General features: G+C 38.7%; 2 protein-coding genes across 3 annotated transcripts; one reads left to right on the forward strand and one right to left on the reverse strand.

Annotated features, from left to right (window-relative positions):
- Positions 1-1,376: 1,376 nt before the first annotated feature.
- On the reverse strand, positions 1,377-17,584 carry stam2 (signal transducing adaptor molecule (SH3 domain and ITAM motif) 2). Its single transcript, XM_053626552.1, has 14 exons — positions 17,397-17,584; positions 12,341-12,425; positions 12,040-12,115; positions 11,421-11,516; positions 11,165-11,311; positions 9,920-9,983; positions 9,539-9,731; positions 9,271-9,365; positions 9,100-9,182; positions 8,891-8,978; positions 8,730-8,784; positions 8,485-8,641; positions 3,906-4,057; positions 1,377-3,726 (listed from the first exon to the last, which is right to left on the reverse strand). Exons 1-14 carry the CDS (start codon positions 17,434-17,436, stop codon positions 3,525-3,527), a joined length of 1,533 nt encoding a protein of 510 aa, XP_053482527.1. The 5' UTR covers positions 17,437-17,584; the 3' UTR covers positions 1,377-3,524.
- Positions 16,670-27,695, forward strand: hacd2 (3-hydroxyacyl-CoA dehydratase 2). Of its 2 annotated transcripts, XM_053626553.1 has the most exons (8): positions 16,670-16,879; positions 18,014-18,238; positions 22,545-22,662; positions 23,302-23,320; positions 23,525-23,613; positions 25,185-25,306; positions 25,559-25,737; positions 25,843-27,695. In XM_053626553.1, exons 2-8 carry the CDS (start codon positions 18,105-18,107, stop codon positions 25,923-25,925), a joined length of 744 nt encoding a protein of 247 aa, XP_053482528.1. In that variant the 5' UTR covers positions 16,670-16,879; positions 18,014-18,104; the 3' UTR covers positions 25,926-27,695. The 2 variants fall into 2 exon arrangements, with proteins under 2 accessions (XP_053482528.1, XP_053482529.1); XM_053626554.1 differs by lacking the exon at positions 16,670-16,879 and having other exon boundaries at positions 17,992-18,238.
- The last annotated feature ends 48 nt before the right edge of the window (positions 27,696-27,743 follow it).

Genomic DNA, 27,743 nt, shown 5'->3' on the forward strand with positions numbered 1-27,743 from the left:
GGACAATGAGACCAACTAAATGGCTAAAGATATTTGCTTAGAAAGGGGTGAGCTTTCACAGGATTTCATCGATTTTTCCTTTTATTTACCCTATTTTAATGATTAATGAACTGACAACATTGTTTAAAAAAAAAAAAAAAAGCTGACAAAAACTGGATGGACCGAGAAGTTCATTCTCTTCACATCAAATTCAATACAAGCCTGTTTGAATCTGTTGAGTCCGAGCCTTCAGTCAAAAGTGGTAACTGGCAACGGCACTGTCAAACAAAACATAGCCTCTTGCTTATAACCATAAACTAATCACTTATGTTTACACATTTAAAGGTAACGTCACAATTTTTCGGTTTAATACTCCTGATCTATACTATAGTTGGCTACCTTGCCAGGATATCAGACATAAGAGCAATGCAATGAAGGTTTTGCTTTTCAGCGTGGTACGTTTTCTGCACGTCACTAATGAAAAGCAATACTATTTGTTTACTAAATTTAACATTTTCTTCATCAGCATGATTGCCTTAATCTTTTCCATACCTATGGCATATCTTGTTCACGTTCATTTTGTTAATGTAGTTGAACAGTACTCCTGCTTAGACAGGCGAGAGGAGAATGAGCAGATCTATTCCTAGAAGATTCCTAGAAGCCATTTGTGGCACATAAGCATTGATTTGAAGTGATGTGACCATTTCAAGCATTAAGGATACAACCACAAGGATCAGAGAAAGCCAGAGATTTGGTGTTCAGATGAAAGCCATTTTACTAAATATTTAAATTTACTGCTCTGCGAACTGGCTAAATAGTCAGACAATTTCCTCACAAAATGTAGACATGACAAATTTTCCAGTTATTAAAACCAGAACAACATTATTTGAGGTATTCATATGTGTATTATGTATAATGAATGTCTTGGTAGGGTGGTATAGAATTCTAAAGGTCATGCACCCTGGTGTAGATTCTCATGCGTATGTCCATCACAAAGACAGCACTGTCAGTCTTCTTAATTGCACTGCACAGGATCTTGATTGACTAAAGCAGAGGCTCTCAACCTTTTGTAACTAAAGCCCCCCCAAGCCTCCCCTATCATGTGGCATGCCCCACCCCCCCCAGTATTACAGGAGACCAGGTATAATGATCTATTCTATAATATATATATATATATATATATATATATATATATATATATATATATATATACACACCTAATCTATAATCTTTTTTTGATAGATAGATAGATGGATAGTTTTTTCTTTTGTGTTTTTGTAGTTTATTAATTACTTTTATGATTCTTTTAAAAATAGCTTTTATAAAACTATATAACATGAATGATCAAAAATGTTTCTGAACACGATAACTACTTTGAACAGGAGAACTAGGCTGTAATAACGTGTACCATTTTACATGTTGCAGTCCATTCATCTTGCATTCTATGCATTCGCATATGAATGCTGTAAATTGGGATGAAGGGTCGCGTCTCGTTATCCATGACATTGTTAAATCTCCGGCTCTCAGCCTCTCACTGAACAGAGCAGACGCAGAGAGAGGTGAGAGTGCAGCGGGAAAGCAAGACCTCGTGCTTGCAGGACAGTACTACTGACATTTGGAAAGTCGTAAGGTTTGTCCAAAAAGTCGCTAGATTTGTCACTAGGTGCATTAAAAAAAAACAAAGGCGCTAAAGGGGTCTGAAAAGTCGCTAAGTTGGTAACACTGTTCTGCACTGACAGCTAGATAAAAGACAGGCTAAGCTCCGCCTCTCCCCAGCAAAAAGAAAATACAGAAGAAGAGGGAATGCAGGGTTTTTCATTTATACAAATTCTATTTGAAAAGCAATAAAATACAGAGTGCCCAAATGATGCCCTGTCTGTGTTTGTTTCTTGAGAGATGCTTGATTAGTTGCAATATGGATGTGTTGATTTTACAGCAGGCCCAGCTTAATCATTTTAATATCTGATCTGCAACATTGCTGCCAGGGGTTTCAAACAACTCCAACAATCTCTAAACACATCTGGAACACAAGGGAAATTTTATTTGGAAAGATATTACAATTTACTATGTTACAAAAAGTAATCTTAAAAGTGAGGACAAAGTGACTGTTATGTTATAAAACATTGGGTGTGCCAGAAGTATACAGGCTTATACAGGAACATTTACCTAAATATTTAAATCTCATAAAACATACAGTTTTTTTTGTTTGTTTGTTTTTGTTTTTACAGATATACAGCAGCATCTGAAGATAATTCCAAAAATTGCATGCTCTTATTTGACGTCCATCATCTGACAGAACAAGGCATCTGTTGGTAAATGATTATCGTACAGATAATATAGACATTCTATATTATCATAGAGATAGGTGCAATAAAGAATAGCCAAATATTTTACAATGAACATACATTAATTGAGACAGGTTAAGAAAATAAATTGATCATGGTTCTCCTATCTATCATACTTCATACTTTATCACTGTCTTTGCTCAATTCTCTTTGACATATTGAATATTGAATGAACTAATTTAAGTTTGAAAAACTAAGGATCTTCCAGTCTATATTCCTCTGATATGAGTCTTGCAATAAAGAACATTAAGGAAACAACAGAATACTCCATAACGCTTAAGTAATGATGGTTATTTGGTCAAAGCATTATAGTTGTCCTCCAAAATATATTTTTTACATCTATATATCTAACACACAAACAAAAATAATCTCACACTTAAAGGCCATATAAGGCATCATTTATCATTTCCATTTAAAGCATCGCCAGGATTTATTTCTTTGCAGAGCAATTTTCTAGAAGTTAAATTTGAGAAATCCAACTAGAGTGAAAGCACTACTACTATTACTTGCACAATAAAATAGTACTTCTACATAGAAACTCAGGAATGAAGCATAAAAGGGATTGCATTTGTGCCCACTTTCAGCTCATATCAAAGCCAATCATATAAACCAGCTCACGTGAGTACTCTGAATTCAGCAGTTTACTGTGATGGTCCCTATCTGCTAATGCTTCTCCATGTATCAGCAGTTTGATTTTACCACAACAGCATTAAACAGAGTTACACTGTTCAAGCTTTTGATGTAAACGTGAATATTAACCAAACTGCTGAATGCCATGGCACCTTCATTTATTTCAGAATTTGGGTGGTTTATGAACATTTTTCATTATTTTGTGTCTCTTTATGACTCCTAAATTAAACATCTTAATCAATCTGTCAAAAACATCCATCAGCCAAAAACAGTATGAAAAAAATTATATATATTTATATATTTATTAGTGGGCCAATTTTAAAGAATCCTATAACTTTTCCCATAAATGATATTGTTCTTATCTTAGGCTGGGAATGTATGTCATAAACTTCAGTTATGAAGATAGTGTGCTGGTGAAGACTGGTGTGTACTCTGTTCATAAAAGGGAAATTAGTGAGTTGAAAAAGTAGTGAGTTGCTGCTGAGCTGGATGTCTAGTGAGTTGCTGCAGTACAACCTCAACATCAGTTGATTTCAGAGTCTGACTGCATTGACAGTGATCTGCACAGATTTACAGGAGTGGCTGTTGGTAATAAGCTGCTTGCTGCTGCTGCTGCTGCTGCTGGGGTGAAGGATGGGTGGGAGGTGCCACTGGATAAGTGGGTGGAGGCATACCAGGATTAGCATTCTGATAAGCTGAAATGTCCATAGCCATATGCGGTGGGTAAGTGCCAGGAGCAGGAGCCTGGTTCATATATGGTGCGCCCAAACCACTACAAGAGGAATGCAAGGCAGAATTATTTGTAAAGAAGCTACAAATCTTTACAATAATCTATATTATTATATCTATAATAATGATACTCTTTAACCAAATATGTCAAGCTTTGAAATAAGTATTGGTTTGGGAGTACTAAACAGCGGTTACGCTGTAGTTCCATGAGTAAGAAGCTACCTGATATAGGGAGGCTGTGCTTGTTGACTGGGGGCTGTAGAGTTCACTGTGGGGGGCATCGAGCAGAGGGAGGCAGCTTGGTCTGAGCCCAGACTATAGCCTTGTGGGACACCACCAGGTATGTAGGCTCCTGAGGGTTGGCCTGGGTAACCCTAAAAGAATTGCAAGAGAAATAGGAGATAAGCATTCATGCAACTTAGCATATGGCCAAAAGTTTATGGACACCTGACCAGGACACCCTGGTTCTTCCCCAAACTGTTGCCCCAAACAAAGCTGGAAGCACACAAACCTGGTCCAGTACGACAAAGCAAGGTCCATAAAGACATGGTGTGCCAAGGTTGCTGTAAAGGAACTTAAGTGGCCTGTACAGAGCCCTGACCCGAACTGTATTGAACACCCTTTAGGATGAACTGGAATGCTCACTGTACGCCAGGCCTCGTCGCCTGACATCAGTGCCTGACCTCACTAATGCTCTTGTGGCTGAATGGGCGGATCCCCACCCCCACACTCCAAAATCTAGTGGAGAACCTTCCCAGACGGTTGGAGGTTATTATAACTGCAAAGGGAGGACTAAATCTTGAATGGGATGTTTAAATGTACATACGGGTGCGATGGTCAGGTGTCTACAAATTTTGCCCATATAGTGTATACAGTGAGGGAAAGAAGTATTTGATCCCCTGCTGATTTTGTACGTTTGCCCACTGACAAAGAAATGATCAGTCTATAATTTTAATGGTAGATTTATTTGAACAGTGAGAGACAGAATAACAACAAGAAAATCCAGAAAAACGCATGTCAAAAATTTTATAAATTGATTTGCATTTTAATGAGGGAAATAAGTATTTGACCCCCTCTCAATCAGAAAGATTTCTGGCTCCCAGGTGTCTTTTATACAGGTAACGAGCTGAGATTAGGAGCACACTCTTAAAGGGAGTGCTCCTAATCTCAGCTTGTTACCTGTATAAAAGACACCTGTCCACAGAAGCAATCAATCAATCAGATTCCAAACTCTTCACCATGGCCAAGACCAAAGAGCTCTCCAAGGATGTCAGGGACAAGATTGTAGACCTACACAAGTCTGGAATGGGCTACAAGACCATTGCCAAGCAGCTTGGTGAGAAGGTGACAACAGTTGGTGCGATTATTCGCAAATGGAAGAAACACAAAAGAGCTGTCAATCTCCCTCGGCCTGGGGCTCCATGCAAGATCTCACCTCCTGGAGTTGCAATGATCATGAGAACAGTGAGGAATCAGCCCAGAACCACACGGGAGGATCTTGTCAATGATCTCAAGGCAGCTGGGACCATAGTCACCAAGAAAACAATTGGTAACACACTACGCCGTGAAGGACTGAAATCCTGCAGCGCCCGCAAGGTCCCCCTGCTCAAGAAAGCACATATACATGCCCGTCTGAAGTTTGCCAATGAACATCTGAATGATTCAGAGGACAACTGGGTGAAAGTGTTGTGGTCAGATGAGACCAAAATGGAGCTCTTTGGCATCAACTCAACTCGCCGTATTTGGAGGAGGAGGAATGCTGCCTATGACCCCAAGAACACCATCCCCACCGTCAAACATGGAGGTGGAAACATTATGCTTTGGGGGTGTTTTTCTGCTAAGGGGACAGGACAACTCCACCGCATCAAAGGGACGATGGACGGGGCCATGTACCGTCAAATCTTGGGTGAGAACCTCCTTCCCTCAGCCAGGGCATTGAAAATGGGTCATGGATGGGTATTCCAGCATGACAATGACCCAAAACACACGGCCAAGGCAACAAAGGAGTGGCTCAAGAAGAAGCACATTAAGGTCCTGGAGTGGCCTAGCCAGTCTCCAGACCTTAATCCCATAGAAAATCTGTGGAGGGAGCTGAAGGTTCGAGTTGCCAAACGTCAGCCTTGAAACCTTAATGACTTGGAGAAGATCTGCAAAGAGGAGTGGGACAAAATCCCTCCTGAGATGTGTGCAAACCTGGTGGCCAACTACAAGAAACATCTGACCTCTGTGATTGCCAACAAGGGTTTTGCCACCAAGTACAAAGTCATGTTTTGCAGAGGGGTCAAATACATATTTCCCTCATTAAAATGCAAATCAATTTACAACATTTTTGACATGCGTTTTTCTGGATTTTTTTGTTGTTATTCTGTCTCTCACTGTTCAAATAAATCTACCATTAAAATAATAGACTGATCATTTCTTTGTCAGTGGGCAAACGTACAAAATCAGCAGGGGATCAAATACTTTTTTCCCCTCACTGTATACCTAACAAAGTTAATTGTAAAAAATCTACAGGGATGCATACATAATCCATTCTTTTACCAGAACTCAATCAGAAATAATGCTAATGTTTGCCAGAAAAAAAAGCCTTGCTGCTTAGAAATGAGTAAGATGACACCCGTGCGATGTAACACGTAACAGTTCATTACACCATAATATCGTGATCACAACAGTCATGATCAGTCTATCACAATACTAGCAGAAAACACCTAATGAGACAACAAGATTTGAGGTAACTTAACTGTACATAGACCCTTGGTGCACAATTCCACAATTATTTTGTTTTTTTTTTGCTTTTGGTAAATTTCACAGTTCGTTTACTTTTCACTAGGTTAATCTTGCAGATTACACTTAAGTGGCGATTTCAGAGTCAGGACAAGAGTATTGTACCCGACACGGGAAATCTTACCATTACCATATTTCCAGTGCATCTAGCCCTTTGCTTTGGTCAATTTCAGTTGGTGATTTGCTACTACTGGTGTTACGATTTATACCTTAACCACTATGAGCTCTAATTAATCAGGATACCCAATAAAGAAACACCGCTGCAGTGATGTGGCAGCATCAGCCTGTGTGTGAGGCCTTTGTCGTGTGTGGATTGAGCTCATGCCAAACCCTGTACATCTACCCTGTTTACCGACCTATTAATATAATCACTAGAACGGAACATACTCAAATAGAAACTCCTTTTTCCATGCTATTTTCTACACGTCTCTCTTCACCATACATACGTGTTTCAGCAGTTTACTTCTGCTGTCACAATCTACACCACCGATCTCCAGAAAGGACAATCTGCACCCAATAAAGCTCAACTTATTCCTAATTTGTCCAATTCCTGGGACTCACGGAGACATGAATTTGTGACTCCACCCATGCCTCTTGCTCAACTGGATGAGGGAGAACAGGTTTGCTCATATTCAAGAGATAGCCGATGGCACAAAGCAAGAAATGACAATTATATGACTGAGTACTAAACTCTCTTATTTTTCCAATACAACAAATGCTTATTAGCAGCACCATGACATGTATAGGTAGCATCACGATATTCAAAAATTCCTCATTACATTCACCATAATACTTAGCCATACTCCTCCATAATCTTCGACCTTTAGAGGACTTTGCCACATTCTTTGATTTGAAGGAGGGAGCCTCGAGAAACTAATTTTACCAGCCCTACAGCGGCTTGTGGAGGTTGCTAGGACAACAGGACGCTAGGTCCCCCAGGGATCAATGCACTCACAGCATATAACCTCTCCAGATCCAGTCATCCATTACTGACTTGCTACACCACTAGTATACAGCTCTACATGTCCTTTAGTGCCAGATGATCCTACAGTCACAACAAGTTTCAACTGGTCTCACTGTCATCGGAGAACAAATGAAAACAAATTTAACTTGAAGACAGAATTTCTTGTCTTCCCAGTTATTCCTGCAATCCATTACAACATTACCATCAGACTGGCTCCTCATAAATATCACCTGTAAAGGAACCTTGGGGTACTGACTGATGACCAACTGGCCTTCACAAACCACACTGCACTCACTCTTAGTTGAGATTCACTCAGTAGAACATCACAAAGATCTGGACTACTGCTACTTGCTACTGGCTGGCCTTCTGGCATGCACTGTAATACTGCTGCAAATGATTCCAAATTACTGGTCTAGTCTATGTCCAGTCACCTCTGAAAGTATTGGAACAGTGAAGCCAATTATATTGTTTTGCAATACAATGAAGACATTTGGGTTTGAGACCAAAAGATGAACATGAGATGATAGATCAGAATTTCAGTTTTCATTTTCGGATATTTACATATGGATGTGTTAAACAACTTAGACCATGGCACCTTTTTGAAGACTAAGAGAGCAGAAATATGCCATAAAAAAAGCTCAGCAACAGTAAGAATCAGAAGGCCAGATTTGCAAAGAAATTTGCAAAGAAATGAGCTACTAAATTTCAGGAACCAAGATTAACCTTTACCAGAGTGATGGAAAGGCCATAATTTGACATGAGCCAAAACATACAAGCTCATTGGTCAAGCATGGTGGAGGTAGTGTCATGGCTTGGGCTTGCATGTCTTCTCTTACCTCATACTATTCCTGGAACACTTAAATCTAAGAAAGCTGTATGCTTAATGCAATATTACCTGACCTGTAAGAGTCTGCCAAATAAATACATGTAATGCAGGTGTACCACATGCCTGTTACATTCTTAGTAAAGTGTGTGTTTTAGTTTTGGGAGTATAAACAAGGGTAACGTAAGGATACGTGTGTGTGTGTGTGTGTGTGTGTGTGTGTGCGTCACCTGCAAGGCTACAGCAGGAGGTGCAGCTGGATAAGTCCCCTGAGGAGTCGCCATCTTTGAGTATGCGGAGTACAGAGGAGCTTCATTCATTAACTGATTATAGAGCTCCAGGGCTTCTAGCACCTTCACATTCAGCTCAGACAACTCTGAGTGCTTCCTACCAGGAACAGAAATCTAATGTTAGTTAATATTAGATCCTGTGATAGATTGTATGACTTAGGATGATTTTTCTCGTTGCCACAAACCTGTCAATCTCCTGTAATTTTTCATCTATTAAAGGATTCATCTGTGCACATTCAGCTACAATAGGGAAAAATTCAGGATCAGTCAAATAACAGAACACTTAAAAGGAGTAAAGCAATAAAGTTTGCATTTAAACGTGGTAACATATACGATTTGTGTGTACCCTCCAACGTGATCAGCTCAGAACTGTCAGGCTTAGTGTCGGCAGGGTCTGTGTTCTGGAGTAAATACAAAGTTCTGTCCATCTTTTCCTATGGAAACCATTGACAGCAAAGTATTTAATCAGTATTTAAGCATCGAATGACTCGGTCATATTCATTACTTCCAAAGTTTTACATGTCAATAAATGTGGTGGGGGAAAAAAAAAGTTACCTCATCTATACGCACTGGTTCTGGTTCTGCTTCAGGTTCTACTGTGGGCTCCTCAGGAACTGTTGTGTTTTCTACATGAGTGACTACAGTAAAGAGCAATGATGGAGATTTACATTAGTTGTCTAAAAAGTGATAGACATTACATTAGGACATTTTAAGCAAGTGTTTTACCTGGTTCTGGATCTGCATTTAGGTTTGTTGTAACAAAGTTAGATGGAAACAGTCCTACTCCTCTATGATTCTCTCCTTTCCACCAATTTGGATCGCTGTTGGAAGGTGGTGGTGTTGTTATTATTATTATAATATGTAAAATGTAATGTTACAATTGAATAACAACTGAAGTAATGCGCCTTAAGCTTGACATTAAATGTAATACAGATCAGAAAATAGACTTAATTTTGAGATATGTTTTAACTAGTTATATTGCAGAGATATATACCTGTCATCCAGGACAATGACAACCTCACCAGCCTTAAAGGTGAGCTCATTGTCCTCAGCTGCTTCAAAGTCGTACAGAGCGCGCACTTTACGTGTTTCTTTCACGCTATTAGTATTGAAGGGAGGGTCAGCGGTCACAAAAAGTGGTTGAGTTTCTGCTTGTTGCTTTTGCTCCTGCAGGGATAGCTCAATGGCTGCACAGAACCACACACAGGGACCTTTATCGTTTCATTTTCCTCTATAAAATAGCATTATCAATAAAATATATAACAAGACCAGGTAACGTTAACAAAAATGCAGTACAAATTGTAAAAAAACAAATAAATAAATAAATATAACTATACTATTCTTCATAAATTAGAAAGTGTAGCAGGGAGGTCACCTTTGGCAAGGTCATCTTCATCAGGTGCTCGGCTGGTGGCAGTAGTGCTGCTGGTCTTGCTAGTCTGCAGTCAACAAAGATCAATAAAATAAAAGGTCACCCACTGCATCGGATTATAAGGTCTATGCCAGTGTAGTGCGCAATACATCATGACAAATACCAAAAATCCTACAGATCTCACCTGTTTATGTTAATGTCTCTACAAAGCTACTTTCAAGGGGAAATGCACACTGTGCTCTCTGAACACAGAGAAACAGCAGACGCTTAGTAATGGGCCACCACGTGTCAGAACAAAACAAAATGAACACCGTCCCCCACTCACATGCTTCATCATCACTGATCATCATACAACACCTACTGTTTCTGCTCCCTAACTGCAGACAGGCTATATAAGCCTCTATAACTACAGACAGGCTATATAAGCCTCTATAACTACAGTCTATATAAACCTCTATAACTACAGACAGGCTATATAAGCCTCTATAACTACAGACAGGCTATATAAGCCTCTATAACTACAGACAGGCTATATAAGCCTCTATAACTACAGACAGGCTATATAAGCCTCTATAACTACAGACAGGCTACATAAGCCTCTATAACTACAGACAGGCTATATTGCCACTATAAGCCTAAAACATCTATATTGCAACGTGCAAAAAGCAAGCTGACCCACATTACAGATGTGGCCGTGGAAGGACTGAAGCTGTCCTTCCATCATGATTAATGTGAAGAGATGAATAATTAATGACTTCTGCAAAGCCGACCTGAATAAAAGTGTTTCTATATCTAGGCCAAATCACAGAGGATGCTGTAGGCCTCGAATTCAATACTAAGGGAGTGGGGAAATGCATAGTTTTGATCAGATTTAATGTGTATATGTATGTGTTATTAAAAAAAATGTGATGCAGCAACATAAGTTTAAAGCAAAGCATGATCAGGTGGTTTTCACACTGGGCACGTTTACTGTGGTCCCAATCCGAGTGCGATTGTTCCTGGCGTCTCAAAACAAGTCTTGGACTAGTATAAAAGCCACTAAATGAAAAATGCTTCGCTATACAAGTCGCAGCACCACTAGATAGTGAAGTGTATTACAGTACAGAAAATATCCTAATCAAATCAGTGGGGTTTTATTTGAATTCCAATTTACATATTAAGCAAGATATTTCAGGATACGTTCATAAACCTATATCTGATCTGAGTATTAGGCTGAATGCAGCCTTCAGTGAGGACTCAGATAAACACCTTTGAGGCCGACGAGGGGAAAGTCACTCCTTCTTCCTTCAGAGATTTGATGGTGGCACCAATGAGGCTGAGTTGTGGATCTTTCTGGAACTCTTCAGCCCAATCAACCATCAGGCCTTTGAGCTTCTCGCTCACTTTAGGGTGCACCTGTGAAAGGACAAAAAAAGGCAGAAAGCTCTCAATTTACCAAGTAGTGAAATAAGAATTTTCACATTACAATTTTATTATTAGCAACAATAAAATGCAGACGCCTTACTTTGTTCAACACGCTTCGTACTTCGCTGGCAAACTCTCTGGAACAGATCTCTAGGTGGAAGATTTTTCCACTGTTTGCAACACAAGCACCAAGCAACTAAAGTGGGAAGAATTATTAAAGAAAAAAAAAAAGAAAAAGAAAAAAAAAAGGCAGTCATTGAGAATGAAATTAATATGGGGTGGGTTGGACAATTTAAGGGTATTTCTAACATTTTAAACAAATTATAAAATACAAAAAGGTGTCGCTGTATGAACAGGAAGGTTTTTTCCTGTACCAAGTTAATTTTAAATACTCTAAAAATATCTATGTATGTAATTATTTAAATGTATAATTGGGTGGCAAAACCTATGGCAATAAGATCCAGCTAATTTCATTTGAAGAAGGCTAAAAATAAAGTGCAAGAAATTACATCTCTGCAGGCCAAGACAGCACAGTGACTCAGATTGAGTGGTCAGACATTGATCACTGCCACTTCCGGGGCTCTAGAGCAGAGCTACAAACCCACAGTGATATGTTTTTTTTTTTTCTCTCTCAGATATGCTGAGAGGAAAAAAATGCAAGGGATGAGTGTGGAAAAACTAAAGTTCTGTAATTCACAATAAATCAATACTGCACTCACTGTTAGTGCTTGCATGGCCACATGAGGAACCTTGTGGTTGATTCGCTTCATGATTGACTTGAGGCAATCCTTTGCACTAGAAAGAACACACAAATGGAGGAAGAGACTTAAAACATACCGATGAGCACTGTACTTACTACACTGACAATCACAAAAATTGGACTAATGTGAAGCCTGACACTAAAAAAAGAATTCTCAACAAAACGTTAATATGAAGTACAAACATAACGAAGAAAGTTATATTATAGATTTGTTTCTTCCTCATGCCGTTATGGGTTTTGTGACTCACGTATTCACTCACCCATTAGGTGTTGTCCCAACTCTGTCACAAATATCCATAATGAGGCTCCAGTCCTCCGTTGTGTTGTTTTCATTTGTTACTTTTTCTGGAGACACAAAAATAACCAGACTTAAACACTCTATTATACAGAGCTAATCATCAAAAACGCAACAGAATATCTGAATATCATTACTTAATTAAATTTTGACCAAAAGTATTTTCTTCACACTAACTGTTCCTCAGTGGTGGAATGAACTTCCAACCTCAATCTGGACCACAGAATCTGTGAGCACGTAACTAACCCCAAAAAAGCCAACTCCACGTTATCCTTTAAAAAAAATAAAATAAAAAAACCCACCTTACTCTGGCTCTTCCACCTCTACTCTGCACACTTTGCTTTTCTAGAACTCAATTAATGGATCTTGTATGGTAGCACTACTTGTATTGTTCTCTGCTTGATATATCGTTTTGCTTGTATTTCCTCATTTGTAAGTCGCTTTGGATAAAAGCGTCTGCTAAATGAATAAATGTAAATGTAAGAATTTTTAAAAAAATACTAAAGGTTTATTAGTCCAGGTTAATCAAGATTTGTACAACAACACTGGAATGATTTTTAAAGTCCTTGTTGTGATTGTTTAAATATGTATTTTTATCATGTCCGACATATTTTCCAGGTTATCTGTACTAGTAAGAAACTATTTCGCCTTTAAGACGGTATATTATCAGCACAACCTTAGCAGCACGGGTTACCAGTAAAATTCTAAACAATCACCTGAGCAGGAAAACGAATCATTTGTTAAATGACTCTGCATTATTCTGTTGTTTTGTATTCAACACGAATCAACACCTTCAAGATAATCAAACGTTGCTTTTACTAATAACCAAAATTATGTTTAAACATTTTCTAATCAATCACCAGCATGTCTCGAACACTCATGGTTGCTGATTAATACATGATTTCATACACTACCGGTCAAAAGTTTGGGGACACTCGACTGAAATGTTTCTCATTATCTTAAAAACCTTTTGATCTGAAGGTGTGTGATTAAATGTTCGAAATCGGTGTTGTAGACAAAAATATATTTGTGCCAACATATTCATTTCTTTCATTAGAAAACTAACATTTTATTTACAAAAAAAACCCGTTTTTTTCTTTTAAACGGACGACTCGGGATGAAATATTCTGAAAAGCAGCCAATAAGTGTCCAGCGTAGGTGTGAACTCCTTTAATACTGTTTAAAAAGCATCTCAGAGAAATCCGGTTGAATAAATGCCAAGAATATATTTCTGGAAATTCTAGGCAAAAAGGGGGTCTACTTTGAAGATGCTAAATAATATAATATAATAATATAAAATTATTACGATTTATTTTTGATTTTTCTAATCACAACATAATTCCCTTGTGTTATTCCAGAGTTTTGATGACTTTATTATTCTTCTAAAATGTGGGGGGGAAAAAGAAAATTTTTTAAAAATGGGTGTGTCTAAACTTTTGACTGGTAGTGTATAAGGCTTTATTATATATATATATATATATGTATAAAAACATGAAAGGCCCTTTCTTCAGCCAGGGAAAACCCTTCACATGGTCAAATTTTGATATTTTTCCTGAATGGAAATGTTTCCCTTCTGCATGCATCTCAACCAGAAGTAAAGTTATAACTAACATCTAGTTCCCCTGCCCAAAAGGGAAAACTGAGAGAAAGAAAGAAAGAAAAAAAATCACATTTAACACAGATTTCATTCTATTTCCACCCGAGGAGGCCCTACCTACTGTACATCTATTTACAAAACAAAAACATTACTGCCAAATTGTAAAGAATGATATGTTTACAATAGGGATGTCATGAGAACCGATACTTCAGTTCCAAGTCGGTACCAACTTTCTTCAAATGTGACGGTACTTGTTTTTTTTGCAGTAGCATGGGTACCGTTTGTAGTAAAAGTACCGAGGTTGCATTTCTTCCAGAACTGAAGGGGGCAGCAAATATGCGTAAGTGTTTTAGTCAGTCCACAAGTGGTGAAGAAGAACAATGCCTACAAGCACACGGGAAAAACTACAGAAGATTAGCTTAGCTCAACAAGTTTACTCCACCCCGACTCGTTGAGAGGAAAAGAGAGGAAAGATAGCATCGGTTGCCGATGTGCAGCCGATGCTATCGTTCATTTCAGACAAAGCGAGGAAACACCTGGAATTGGGAGAAGCACCTGAAAGATGGTCCTATATTATGTTTGTTTGAGGCAGCTGGCATTATGGCCATGAAACCAGCTAATGTTATGCTCCATGTAATGTTTGCGATAGCCGGTTAATTTTTAACAACGCTAATGCATTGCGATGTTATAAACTACCTCCTAATGGGCCACCATGCATCGCCATTCAGCCCGTGTCCTGTCAGCAACATGTAGCCTAATGTCACTAATAATTATTCAAATGTTCATGCTTTTAATAAATCTTTTTGGCCTGCCACCATATCAGTGAATTTAAACTAATGCTTGCATTCAGAGTATAAGGGGTGTGTGTGTGTGTACGTTTAGGAGTGCACCTTAGCACTTGTTATTTGACATTGTCAAACAGTGTTTGATAACTAAAATATCCCTCTCCCTTCCCTCCCCCCTCCCTCCCCCCTCCCCCCCCTCTCCCCCCTCCCTTCCCTCTCCCTCCCTCTCCCCCCCCCCTTCCCTCTCCCTCCCTCTCCCCCCCCTCCCTCTCCCTCTCCCCCCCTCTCCCTTCCCTCTCCCTCTCCCCCCCTCTCCCCCCCTCTCCTTCCCTCTCCCTTCCCTCTCCCCCCCTCTCCCCCCCTCCCTCCCCTCTCCCTCCCCCCCTCCCCCTCCCTCCCCCCCTCCCTCCCCCCTCCCTCCCCTCTCCCTCCCCCCCTCCCCCCCCCCTCTCCCTCTCCCCTCCCTCTCCCCTCCCTCCCCCCCTCTCCCTCTCCCCTCCCTCCCCCCCTCTCCCTCCCTCCCAGAGGTGATTTTACCTCTGCGTTTTTTTTGTATCAAAGTATATTATTGGCAGAAGAATCAAATGTTTTCTTCAGAATTCATCCACAGCAACGTCTGACGCCAACAAATCACCACACACATTAGACCTTGATTCATTGGCACTGGGTTGATCATAAAAAAAAGCATTTTCTGAGATCACTGAGAACACAAACTCTTTTTGCAATAACGATTACTAAAAAATTGCAGACACGTGTCTGGTTCTGGAAAAGATCTGAAGAGCCATGGATGAACACATTAGTCTGATAAAAAAAAAAAAAAAGTCTAGTTGGAAAATGAGAAATGCCATAAAAAGAAATCCTACACCATCATTATCCTTATATGAAAACACCTTATTATTTTTTCTTTCTTGTTTTCTCTCAATCTCGACATAATAAACTAACAGATTTCTCTCGATCTCGACATAATAAAATAACAGTTTTCTCTCAATCTCAACATAATAAACTAACAGATTTCTCTTGATCTCGACATAATAAACTAACAGATTTCTCTCAATCTCAACATAAAAAAGTATCAGTTTTCTCTCGATCTCGACATAATAAAGTATCAGTTTTCTCTCGATCTCGACATAATAAAGTATCAGTTTTCTCTCGAGCTCGACATAATAAAGTATCAGTTTTCTCTCGATCCCAACATAAAGTATCAGTTTTCTCTCCATCTCGACATAATAAAATAAAATTTTTCTCTCGATCTCAACATAATAAAGTATCAGTTTTCTCTCAATCTCGACATAATAAAGTATCAGTTTTCTCTCGATCTCGACATAATAAAGTATCAGTTTTCTCTCGAGCTCGACATAATAAAGTATCAGTTTTCTCTCGATCCCAACATAAAGTATCAGTTTTCTCTCCATCTCGACATAATAAAATAAAATTTTTCTCTCGATCTCAACATAATAAAGTATCAGTTTTCTCTCGATCTCGACATAATAAAGTATCAGTTTTCTCTCGATCTCGACATAATAAAGTATCAGTTTTCTCTCGATCTCGACATAATAAAATAATTTTTTCTCTCGAGCTTGACATAATAAAGTAACAGTTTTCTCTAGAGCTCGACATAATAAAGTAACAGTTTTCTCTAGAGCTCGACATAATAAAGTAACAGTTTTCTCTCGAGCTCGACATAATAAAATAAAATTTTTCTCTCGATCTCAACATAATAAAGTATCAGTTTTCTCTCGATCTCGACATAATAAAGTATCAGTTTTCTCTCAAGCTCGACATAATAAAAGTTGTTTCCTTCCTATCACAACTCAAATTTTTTTCTGTGTTCTCGACATAACATGTCGATTTTATTTTCCTGAAGGCTGCAAAAGCTTAGTTTTTGGATGAACAAATTTGTTTTTCCTTTTATCAGGGATTCACAAAAAACCCACACACTACTTTTGTAACGTCGTAACCACAAGAAAATTATGTCAAGATCACAAGAAAACAGCTTTTTTTGTTATGTCGAGATCACGAGTAAATTAAGTCATGAGGAGGGGGAAAAAAAATAAACAACGCATTCCTCTTAGGGCTTCCGTATCCTCGACTTTACAGCATGGGAAAAACTACATCCGATCAAGTTAGTTGAGAAAGTATAATAAAGCGGTTATAGTTCTAATATAACGTTACAGTAGAACAGACACACCTGTTAAACCTGTGTGTGTTACAAGTTACAGGAAGAATAATACCTTGCCAGTGTTGAATAGATGCATGCTGAATGCCTGGCCTGTGTGTATATATATATATATATAAAATAGTTTCTTATAATAATAACAATCATAATAATAACGCCACAGTAATAATAATGGGACTCGGTCTACAGCACGGTACTACAGTTGGTATGCGGATATGACATAGTATGTTATGTCAAAACACTAGCAGCGATTTAACCGTTGATTAACAGTACTGTATCATACTTTAATACAGTAGCTCTTGAATACTTTATTATGCGCTTTTATTATACTCGGCTTCTTCAGTTTTTCATGACAAACTGCCACATAACGCTCGGTACCTCGCCAATGTAGTTAGCAGGCTAAGCTAAGTCAATACCGTGTCGCATCGACAGAAGCTAGCACGGACACCACACTCCTACTCACCGACATCCTGGTCGAAAGGATTTTGCCCAAACAACGGCATCCTGATTCCGTTTTCTATACGAAATCTTACTTCAATCCTAATGAGTCTATAGACAACAAACTAAATTTCTCTCCTCCATCAAATTACATGTAGTTTTAACATTTGCTCTTCCGTAAACTTAACTAGCTGCCCACACACTGCCTGTAAATAAATGACGCGCTCACTGTTCACAAGTCCAGTGTTTGTTTGTTTTGTTTTGTTTTGTTTTGTATCCTGGCTTATTTGATATATACATTTTTATTACATATGTGACATTCGCTTGAATCTGTTCGTTTTTCCTCCAGACATCACTGCTATTTTAAACAGGCATAAATGATAGACGTCTGTCATAACTGTTTTGTCGTATATACTGCCACCTAGCGTATGACATGTGATGCTTATTTATATTCGTTTGTTTATTAAATAAAATATATACATAAAAAAAACCCCCACAAAGCCAGCGTTTTAATTGTTCAGACGTTTTGCTGAGCTTTCTGTGTATCAAATTACACGTTATTCGGCACATTATTTTGTTCTCTCTGTTATATGAATTGGCTGTGGCGGAGTCACAAGGGTGCAGTTTTAATGTGTCCTATAGATGGCGCTCCGTCCAAATCCCTAAACCTGCTTAAGGACCCTAATTTAGAGGGACGCCAGCAGCGAGCACTTAGCTATCTTACAACTCAGCCATGTCTGCACCTGTCTTGGGGAGCACCAGAAAACCCTTTAATGATGGGGACCACCACAACCACAAGAAGAAGAAGGGAGCTGGCGCACTGGCCACCGCCTACCTGGTCATCTACAACGTGATCATGACCGCTGGGTATGAACACATCTCTAACCCTAGCAGGCTGAAATCCACTTCCTGATCTCTACAGCACAGTGAATGCACAGGCTGTAGGGAATGTGCTTCGTTTTACACGACGTCTGTAAGTCTTTGTAATAAGCTCAGTGTGCACAATGAGCAGAAATCGTGAGTATGAAGCATAAAGCCTAGCGACAACGGTAGTGTTAGGAAGAGTAGGTTGTTGGTTTATTCAGTGCTGGTTAGTACTGGATCATGTGTTTGCACTCATAGATGGTAAAATTGTTATCTAGACAGAATGGTTCAGTGTTTCTATCGCCTCACATCTGTATCTCAGAGTGCTGTTTTTTTATTACAGGACAGGGTAAGGAGTTTTAACATTAATGCTGCTTTATGACTGAGCACTTGGAACAAATGGGGCTATAAAACACTGGCAGATTTACAGAATCTGTTTTATCACAGTCAGACAGGACTGGTCACTTTTTTGCACAACACCCACGGTTTAGAAATGAGCTCAAAGTGCAAGTCAGACTTTGTAAACACTGCTACAGGTTCTTATAGGTGGAAATGCAGGGCCAAACCTAACTGTGTTTCAAAGAAAGAAAGAAAGAGAAAAAAAGGCATCAATGTTCACTTTCAGCATCCACATGAGATTATTTGCTTTGTAGAAATGTGTGGAATCAGATTATTTAGTTATTTTGTGGAACCAAGAACAACAGCGACACCTGCTGCTACTACATAATAAATACACAGAATGGTATGAAGAAGGGACTCTCAAGCTGGTTTCTTTCTAGCCCAGACTGTAGATTCATGCTGCCTATAGCCTAGTCGGGCAGCTGTGGGCAATAATCGTAGGGTTGGTGGTTCGGTTCCCGGCCCAAATCCAAAAATAATCAGATTACATTACTTTCATATTGTGATACTTGGATTATATTACAGATGACATTTTTTTAAAAAGTAATTTGTAACTGTAACGGAATACATTTTTAAAGTAACCCTCCCAATTCTGGCTACAGCACACAAAGACATTCTAGACAATTGTGTACCCCAAACTTTGTGGCAAAAGTTTGGGGAAGAATCCTATATGGGTGTGATGGTCAGATGTCCACAACCTTTTGCCCATATAGTGTATTTTGGTCCAAAACTAGGCTACGTGTGGTGCTACTTTCCGAGACCCCCTCTTAGCACAGAGGCAAGGATAAGATGGCTTTTTGACTTCAAGTAGAGCTTTACTACTCCAGTAGCATTTCTCACAACTTATGGATGTTCACTGTGGATGGGCAGCTGTGGCTCAGGTTGTAGATCCACTTATCCTATCCACTAATCATAGGGTTGGTGGTTCGATTCCTGGCCCACATGACTCCACATGCTGAAGTGTCCTTGGGCAAGACACTGAACCCCAAGTTGCTCCCGATGGCAAGCTAACACCTTGCATGGCAGCTATGCTATCATTGGAATGGGTGAACGTAAAGCGCTTTGCAGAACCGCTAAGGTTAAAGTTCACGCTGCACTCTCACGGGTTGGTCTGTGTTTTTCACTGACCGGACACGTTCAGTCAGTCGTTTGTCGGTTGTAGAATGTCTGAGCAGTGTGATATGATTTTCCAACAAACTATAGCCATGTTTCCATCCACCTATTTTATGCGCATTTTTGGAATATCGCATAAAATAAAAAAACTCTGGATGGAAATGGCAAGATGCGCATAAATTATAAAAATTGAGTCGGATAAATTCTTTATCCTATAAGAAGACGTGCGAATAAATGATGGAAACACGTTTAACAAATAAATTTCTCAATACAGCTCAAAAAAATGCATGCGACTTTTCTGCAACAAATCATGTGATTGGATAATCGACCAATGTGAGTTGGATATTCAGCGCACGTGCCCGAGGTATACGGTGCGACGGCAATACGTTTTTTTTTGTCAGAACCGGGGCACGATGGGATGGCATGGCATAACTGGACTAACCAGCGGACCGGTCTTGTTACACTACATCTGAAATGTTCTTTTGGTCGCAAGCTCCCACATCCGAACACGAGACCGCGTTTATTGCATTTCGTCTGCGCGCTCTGAGACGCAAGTAATTTATTACGTACGAATAAAGGTCCACAGTGGCTACTCCTACTGCGGCAAATTGCGTTTTCTTTTTGATATTTGGCACCAGTCTATCAGATTTTAAGTGTGTAAATTTATCCCTAATGAGCAAGCCGGTGGCGCGGAAAAACTCCCTAAGGTGATCTGAGTAAGGAACCAGAGAGAACCAGTCCCTCCAGGATTTAGCGATATTTATTTATTTATTTATTTATTTATTTATTTATTTATTTATTTATTTTTACTTTATTTTTTTTTATTATTTTTTTGTGATCGCAGAAACGAACGCCAAATCAAGTGAACTCCACAGTATTTGGAGGAGCTTGCAGTTTGTCTAAATTATTGCAGATTTTCTGCAGATTTGGGCCAAGACACATCATGTGACGTCATCACAACGCACATTCAGCCAAAGTCCCCTTCGATTCACGTGTGTCAAACCTGAGTACAGCTAAAAGGTCTCATTTACCAACAAACATCACTGCGAAAGACCGTGCAAAACTTGCGTTTTTTTTCATGCAGTTTCAATTTCACAAATTCAAGTAGTTTTCCGCAAAAAAAAAGCACAAAAACTATTGGCCTCAACAATCACAAAATAAAAATCTGCGAAATCCTGTACAGACTGTGTATCTGCTTGCCCTGTGATTATCCCCAGCTGAATGTGAGAAGTTTTGTATCTGTTAAATAGTCCATGAAATGGTTTTCATTGTGCTGGTGTACGTGAGGGTCGTGTCCTCACCCCACCCTGCCAGCTCTAAATCTGTAACTGACACCCCCCTCCTCTTCCTAAGAGGATAATATAAATCACACTGGCTTAACCATTTGTGCTTCTGATTGTCACGATGGAGTGAGCACAAAGGCTCAGCGAAGCAAATATCTGTAATGTCTGCTTGCGACTGGCCACCAGGGGCACCAGAATGATTAGTGGATCCATTGTTCCATCTTGGGGAAGGTCCAGCATGGACTGGTGTTCATGTTTTAAAATTCCAGGTAGTTAAAGGCCTCATTACAGCAATATTGGGAGAATAAATACGTTGAGAGAATTACCAATCCGGTTAATCATGCATCTCTTTTAGTTTATTTCAATTTTAAAGAAATAGTTCACTACTTGTTCCTCCTACTTTGACCAGTAGAGTTCTGCAGCGGGAAAGCAACTCCCACGTTCGGACGGTATACAGACAGTCCCGGATTTGCGTTTGTTGCCTAGCTAACTGTGTTGTCGAGTGGAGACGCTTTTATAGTTGACCAAATCAGGCTATTTAAATCCGAAAACAAGAAAACACGGAGAACAAAAAACAAACATTAAATTCAATAGTAAACTGTTTTTAGAAAATGATAGTTATATCTGTTCTTTTATGCTGGAGAGAGCTGATTTTAAGGATGTTCGCTGCTGTTGATTTTAGGCTGTAAGATACTACGCTGTAACAAGTATAAGGAGTTTCCCTGTCGGATTGCAGAAGTTTCACACCATCTATCATCGTGCTGGGCAATGCGATGACATGATCTCTATATCACCATGCATCAGGTCACAGTTCAATTTTCTCAAAGTATTTCTGTTGTCAGGCTCGGTACTTTTACAACACTGATAAACTCCGTCATGGCTCACAATAACTTGTAGCTGAACCACTATTAAGATCTGTTTTTGTACTATTTGATTCCTATTTTCTTTGTTAAATAAATAACGGTAGAGATTCGATAAAAATGTTACTCAAACAACATAATATTGTGTCTTGTTAAAATGTTATAATTTTATTGTATTATTGCCTGCTCTTAATATTGGTCTTGTAGATGCTACTTGAACAGATTTGTTGTACAAGAAGAACTATTCTTTTAAACAGTTGAACAAGATTTTCATGATCAAAGTGTAGTTTAGAAGTGTAGAAATGGATCATTATGGCTTAGATTGGGACAAACCTAGTTAAAATTCCACATGACATTCAAAACCAAATAATAAACTGCTGTTAACTATTACAAAGTGTACAATTTACATTGGACAGCATTTCCAACAGCAAACCCCTTTTTTTTTTTTTTTTTTTTAATACTACTTCTACAATACAAAATGAAAATGGACCAAGCTGTGTTAATGGGTGCTCAGGTTTGTGAATGGGATGGAAAATAGAGAAAAGTTTCCTTGTGTCTGCTGTAGACTTGGTAGTAATGATAAACTGCATATCGGTTATCTACTCGGATCTTCCTGGCTGTCCTAAAACTTTCTGGGCTCTATCTTTGTTTCAGGTGGTTGGTCATTGCTGTGGGTCTTGTCCGGGCCTATCTTACTAGAGGCAGCTACCATGGTCTGTACTACTCGATAGAGAAGCCACTGAAATTCTTCCAGACTGGAGCTCTCCTTGAGGTCAGTGCTGAGCTGTTAGACAATCAGGCAAACTATCCGGCTAGTAATCAGGCATATATATATTATATAATATATATATATATATATATATATATATATATATATATATATATATATATATATATATATATATATATAAAATATATATATATATAAAAATATATATATATATATATAAAAATTATAAAATGAGGTAGGTAGGTAGGTAGATAGATAGATAAAGTTTGGGATCAAACATGTTCTCCTGCTAGTATGATAATATGCTTTGGCACAGGAACACATACTTAGAAAGTAGTGTGCTATTTATAGAGCAGCACTTAGCTTCACTACTGAGTTCCAACACAAACGCCTTTGTGGCAGCAGTCCAGTGTGCAAATTAGGTGTGTGTGATGATGTCCATATTCCCCCGCATCAGTGCCACGGTTAGAGTTCAGCCTTGTGACAATAATGAGTGTTTTGTGTTGAGCATAAACTTCAGGCAAATCAAATTCTATTTCAGCGATGCCCACGGGTGTCCAATAACCTTAAACAAACATTCATTGTTAGTTTCTTTTTTTTTATTACTAGAAATTTAGTTATATATATATATATATAAATACCTTTTATATATATATATATTTTTTTTCTTTTTAAAAACAGATCTTGCACTGTGCTGTTGGTAAGTGCTGTAATGATTCTATATCTCTTTAATGATATGACCATATATAATCTCTGTCTTGTAAATAAACATATTTATACACATGCATGTTCCAGGTCAAATGTTTCCAGTTTCATAGCATTACTATGTTACTACAGTATTACACCTGTACAGCTTTTGTTACACTGTGTGCATGGAAATTCTCTTCTCTTTATACTTTTATAGGCATTGTACCTTCCTCTGTGGTCTTGACTGGGTTTCAGGTCATGTCTCGTGTGTTCCTCACATGGGCTGTTACACACAGTGTTAGAGAAGTGAGTTTCATGTTCATCATTAAAAAAAAAAAGTGTATTTATCTTTCATTTCTTGATGTGTAGCACAGTTATGTATACTGTATAAAGCTTGTTGGATGGACAAGTGTTTAGCAGGAAGAAAATGTATATGATAAAATAGAGCACTAATGCGGGGGTCGTCAACCTGCGGTCCGGATAGAGACCCAGCAGAGTCTGTCAACCGATTGAACCGAGCACTGTAGCAGAACTGTTCAGTGTATGGGGGGGACTAGCTATAGTTCAGAGGCTTCATTTTCTAAACAAAACCCAATGTGGCTTCTGTGGCTGCAGTAATGTAAATTATTTCCCTGAAGGATGCTCATTGAGAAACAGATGTGGTTTTTTGTTTTTTATTTACTTCCCCAGATTTTCCCATCCCATCAGCCCAGTCAGGTCTGATAAATGAAATAACAACATGGCCTGGTTTAAGAAAAAAAAAATTGCTTGTTAATAAAAGTTCTAGTATTCAAGCTCAAAATGGATGTCTCGTCTAAAAAATATGAACACTTAATTGTTGTACCTTATTTTATAGCCATGAACTAATCATGGTTAAGCATTTAAGTAGCTTTTGGCACCATTCAGTCATGTTAGCAGCTTATACAGACCTTTTGTAATCAAGGATAAGCAATGACTTTTTATGCAACTGGACCTTTACAAATTTTATTCTGAATACCCCTGCTCTAGGATATACTGTATATCCAGAACTATTGCCACTTTTCAAGAGAATGAGCAAAAATGGGTGTATACAATAAAAATTACACACAATAATTCAGATTTATGATCTCTGTTCTAACAAAAATGTGGGTGTTTTTTTTATGTAAAATATCTCAATACCTGTGGTAAAATTAATGTTGCCCCTAAAGAACATTTCAGTAAATCCAGATTTGTGTTGTTGTTTTTAAATGCTTTTGTTATATTTTGCTTGAACATGTCTGTAATATTCAGCCCACATCATGTTCCTTATTTCCTAAATGAGGTGATGTGTAAGCCTAAAGACATAAAATAACGGAATAAACTAATCACTTTATACCTTGACAATCCAAATCTTTTGTACCATTTTAACAGTTTAATTTAATAACCTTTCCAGACTTCATTGGGTTTAGTTAAGCCCCTTACTCTCATGGTGCCTGTAATTAAGGTTCAGGTTTTCTTTGCTCACTCAGAGAAAGACATCTTTGCTGAAACATTAAAGGACTGTAAGTTTTTCTGTTCTTAAGAGAAACCTGCTTGAAAGCAATATGACCAGTAACACTTGTGTATTTGTATGTGTTGAGGCTCTCTTGTCCTTTTCTTTTGCTTGTCCCGTTTCTGTTTTACTAAAATAACATTTAACACGTGTAGAATTATTATTGGAAACGGAATGATTCGCAGGTCCTGCTTAGCTGTTTGCTGTGCTTTCAGATGTGATTCGTCTCTGCCTGAGTTCCCGGTTACCGAAACGCATCTAAAGTAGTGAAAACATAGCTGCATGGTTCTGGTTTAACAGCTTAAACGCAACGTGTATAAACAACGCGTAACGTTTTACTCCGCCGTCCTCTGTTCCTGTGCCTCAGGTCCAGAGTGAAGACAGCGTGCTTCTCTTCGTGGTAGCGTGGACCATTACGGAGATCATCCGCTATTCATTCTACACTTTCAGCCTACTCAACCACCTGCCTTATCTCATTAAATGGGCAAGGTAAAGGCTTTTAACACCCACAGTGCTATTGATTATGCATTATTCTTGTTGTGTAGTGTTCTTTATTAACTAAAACAAGGCTCCTGAGTGCAAGCTTTAAATGTTTAAATTAGTAGCATTGATCAAGCGAGGTTTTAAACATTTAAGAAAACTGTGGCGTATTGGTAGTGTTTAGAAAATCGCATTTATTATTAAAGCGTCATTCAGTGTAAGCATTGAATTCATGGAGATTAATGTCGCACCTGTCTGTAGATACACATTTTTTATTGTACTCTACCCCATGGGAGTGTCTGGAGAACTTCTGACCATCTATGCTGCTCTGCCTTATATTCAGAAGACGGGCCTCTATTCTATCACTTTGCCCAACAAGTATAACTTCTCCTTTGATTATTATACCTTCCTCATTCTCACCATGGTCTCCTACATCCCCTGTAAGTGTGTCTTTTACTGTGCGTATATCGTTTTTACTTGCTCCAAGATTTCTACCTTACTGCCCCAGACAGATTCATATTGAAACATGTCTCCCCTGTCCACAGTGTTCCCGCAGCTCTACTTCCACATGTTGCGGCAGAGAAAGAAGGTTCTGGCTCACGTGGAAGAGTACAGCAAAGTGGAATAAACATGATGCCAGGGCTCCACACAACGTGGACTGAGCATATGGAGGAAAGGGGAGAGGGAGAAAAAAAAAAGACGACCTTTTCCAATCCAAACTTGGCTGATTTTAAAATGAGAAAAAGTTGCTTGTCAATATACCGAGCCTAGCTTTTTTTTTTTTCTTTTCTTGTCCAAGATAATGAAATGACATAGAGATAATTTCTAACAAAGCTAGTTAGGGAATGAGATTTTGCAGTATGTGATTTTACGGATATTGATATGATATTAATGGTTTAATAGAAGGCAGCCATTTCTGCTAATACACACAGCTTTTTGTGTGTTTTAATAAGTTCTAATACAGTTACCCTGACCCCAGTGAGGGAGAAATGGAATAGATCGTTTTGGCTTTCACCTTTTTGAAGTAATGACAAAATTTGGGAACATTTAAGTAATCAACATTGATCAAAAAGAGATACCTCTAGCCTGTACTGTGCCCTGTGTACTTGGAAGTATTGGTAGCAGTTTTGTTTATGCAGAGTCAGGAGCCTGAACCGGTGACTAAATTCTGGATGTCTTCACGTGCTGTTTACATGTTTCTTTGTCCATAGTGTCGCATTCCGTTGCTGGTGTTCTGTGATGACTAATTTAATTGTTGCTGTTTTTCACAGATTTGCTCAGGAGTTGTACACAATTCTGACTCATTTTCAATAACAGTTTTCTCATTTCCTTTCAGTGTTAGTTGTTTTATAAGGGTCATGTCAATGACTTGAACAATGATTTGTGTTGTTTTGCTTAATATTGTTCTGTGGGTAATGTATAGCTGAAGTGATTGTACAGGGTTGTGTTCTATGTGATCTGTGTATATCCTTTTTCATAACTTCTAAAAAGGTGACCTCAAGTAAGCAGTTATATAGCGTTCGGGTTTTGCCAGTGGGTGACTTTCTAAAGCGTTCAATTCGAAGTAGGCAGGGTTGATGCTGGACGAGCACGTGGCATTGGGAAACTAGCACAATTGGATTAGTCTGCATCTAGTCATGCATTTACAATGAGTAAAATCAAATGAAGCGCGGAGCAGGCCAGGAGTCCAGAGTTGCTAAGCACTTTGTTGTCTGTCTGCTCTCATTACCAACAGCAGTGAAGTGCAAGCTCAAGCCTCGAAGAAGGGCTTGCTCATTAGTCTTAATGAACAACTAATGAGCAGACTGGCCTTTCCCCATCATTTGGGTCTGAACTTTACTTTCAAAGGTTATAGCCTAGAAGTGCCATCTCTGGTAGCCAGGGGAACACGCTTGGTTTTTATTTTCCGTTAAAAGAGGACAGTCATACCAACTTGTCATTGGGTAGATAACAAACTCATGGTCATTTATCAATTTGACGCTAGCCAGTTCCCTTGACTAGTGTCATTAATCACCTAACTGAACATTAATCAGTTTGAATTGGTCTGATCCAGGACACGTTATGGTGATGTGGCATTCTCTTGCTTGCTGATATGAAATATTATCTGTGAAGCTCCTGGACCAAATGACGTTTAACACCTCAGCCCCCAGACGTTTCGGCATGAGAATCTAGAATGCAACTTTACTTAAACTGCATGAAAGATGAAATTGCTCCATCTCTTTAAGTGGTGCGGCGTTGTCATACTCCACCACTCGAGGTTAATTCGTTGGACGCATGACCTTTACAGCTGTCAGGAAACGTTGGGCTTTTGATACAAAGGATTGCATGGGAAGAGCAGACTTTGTATGATTAGTAAAAGTTATATATTTACAATAAACTTATAATCTGGGAAATTAAACCAGTTATGTTTTTCTTTCTTCTGTCTCATTTCTCAACCAAAACTATG

This window comes from Ictalurus furcatus, chromosome 6 (assembly GCF_023375685.1).
Source record: "Ictalurus furcatus strain D&B chromosome 6, Billie_1.0, whole genome shotgun sequence".
In the NCBI taxonomy this organism is placed as follows: Eukaryota; Metazoa; Chordata; class Actinopteri; order Siluriformes; family Ictaluridae; genus Ictalurus; species Ictalurus furcatus.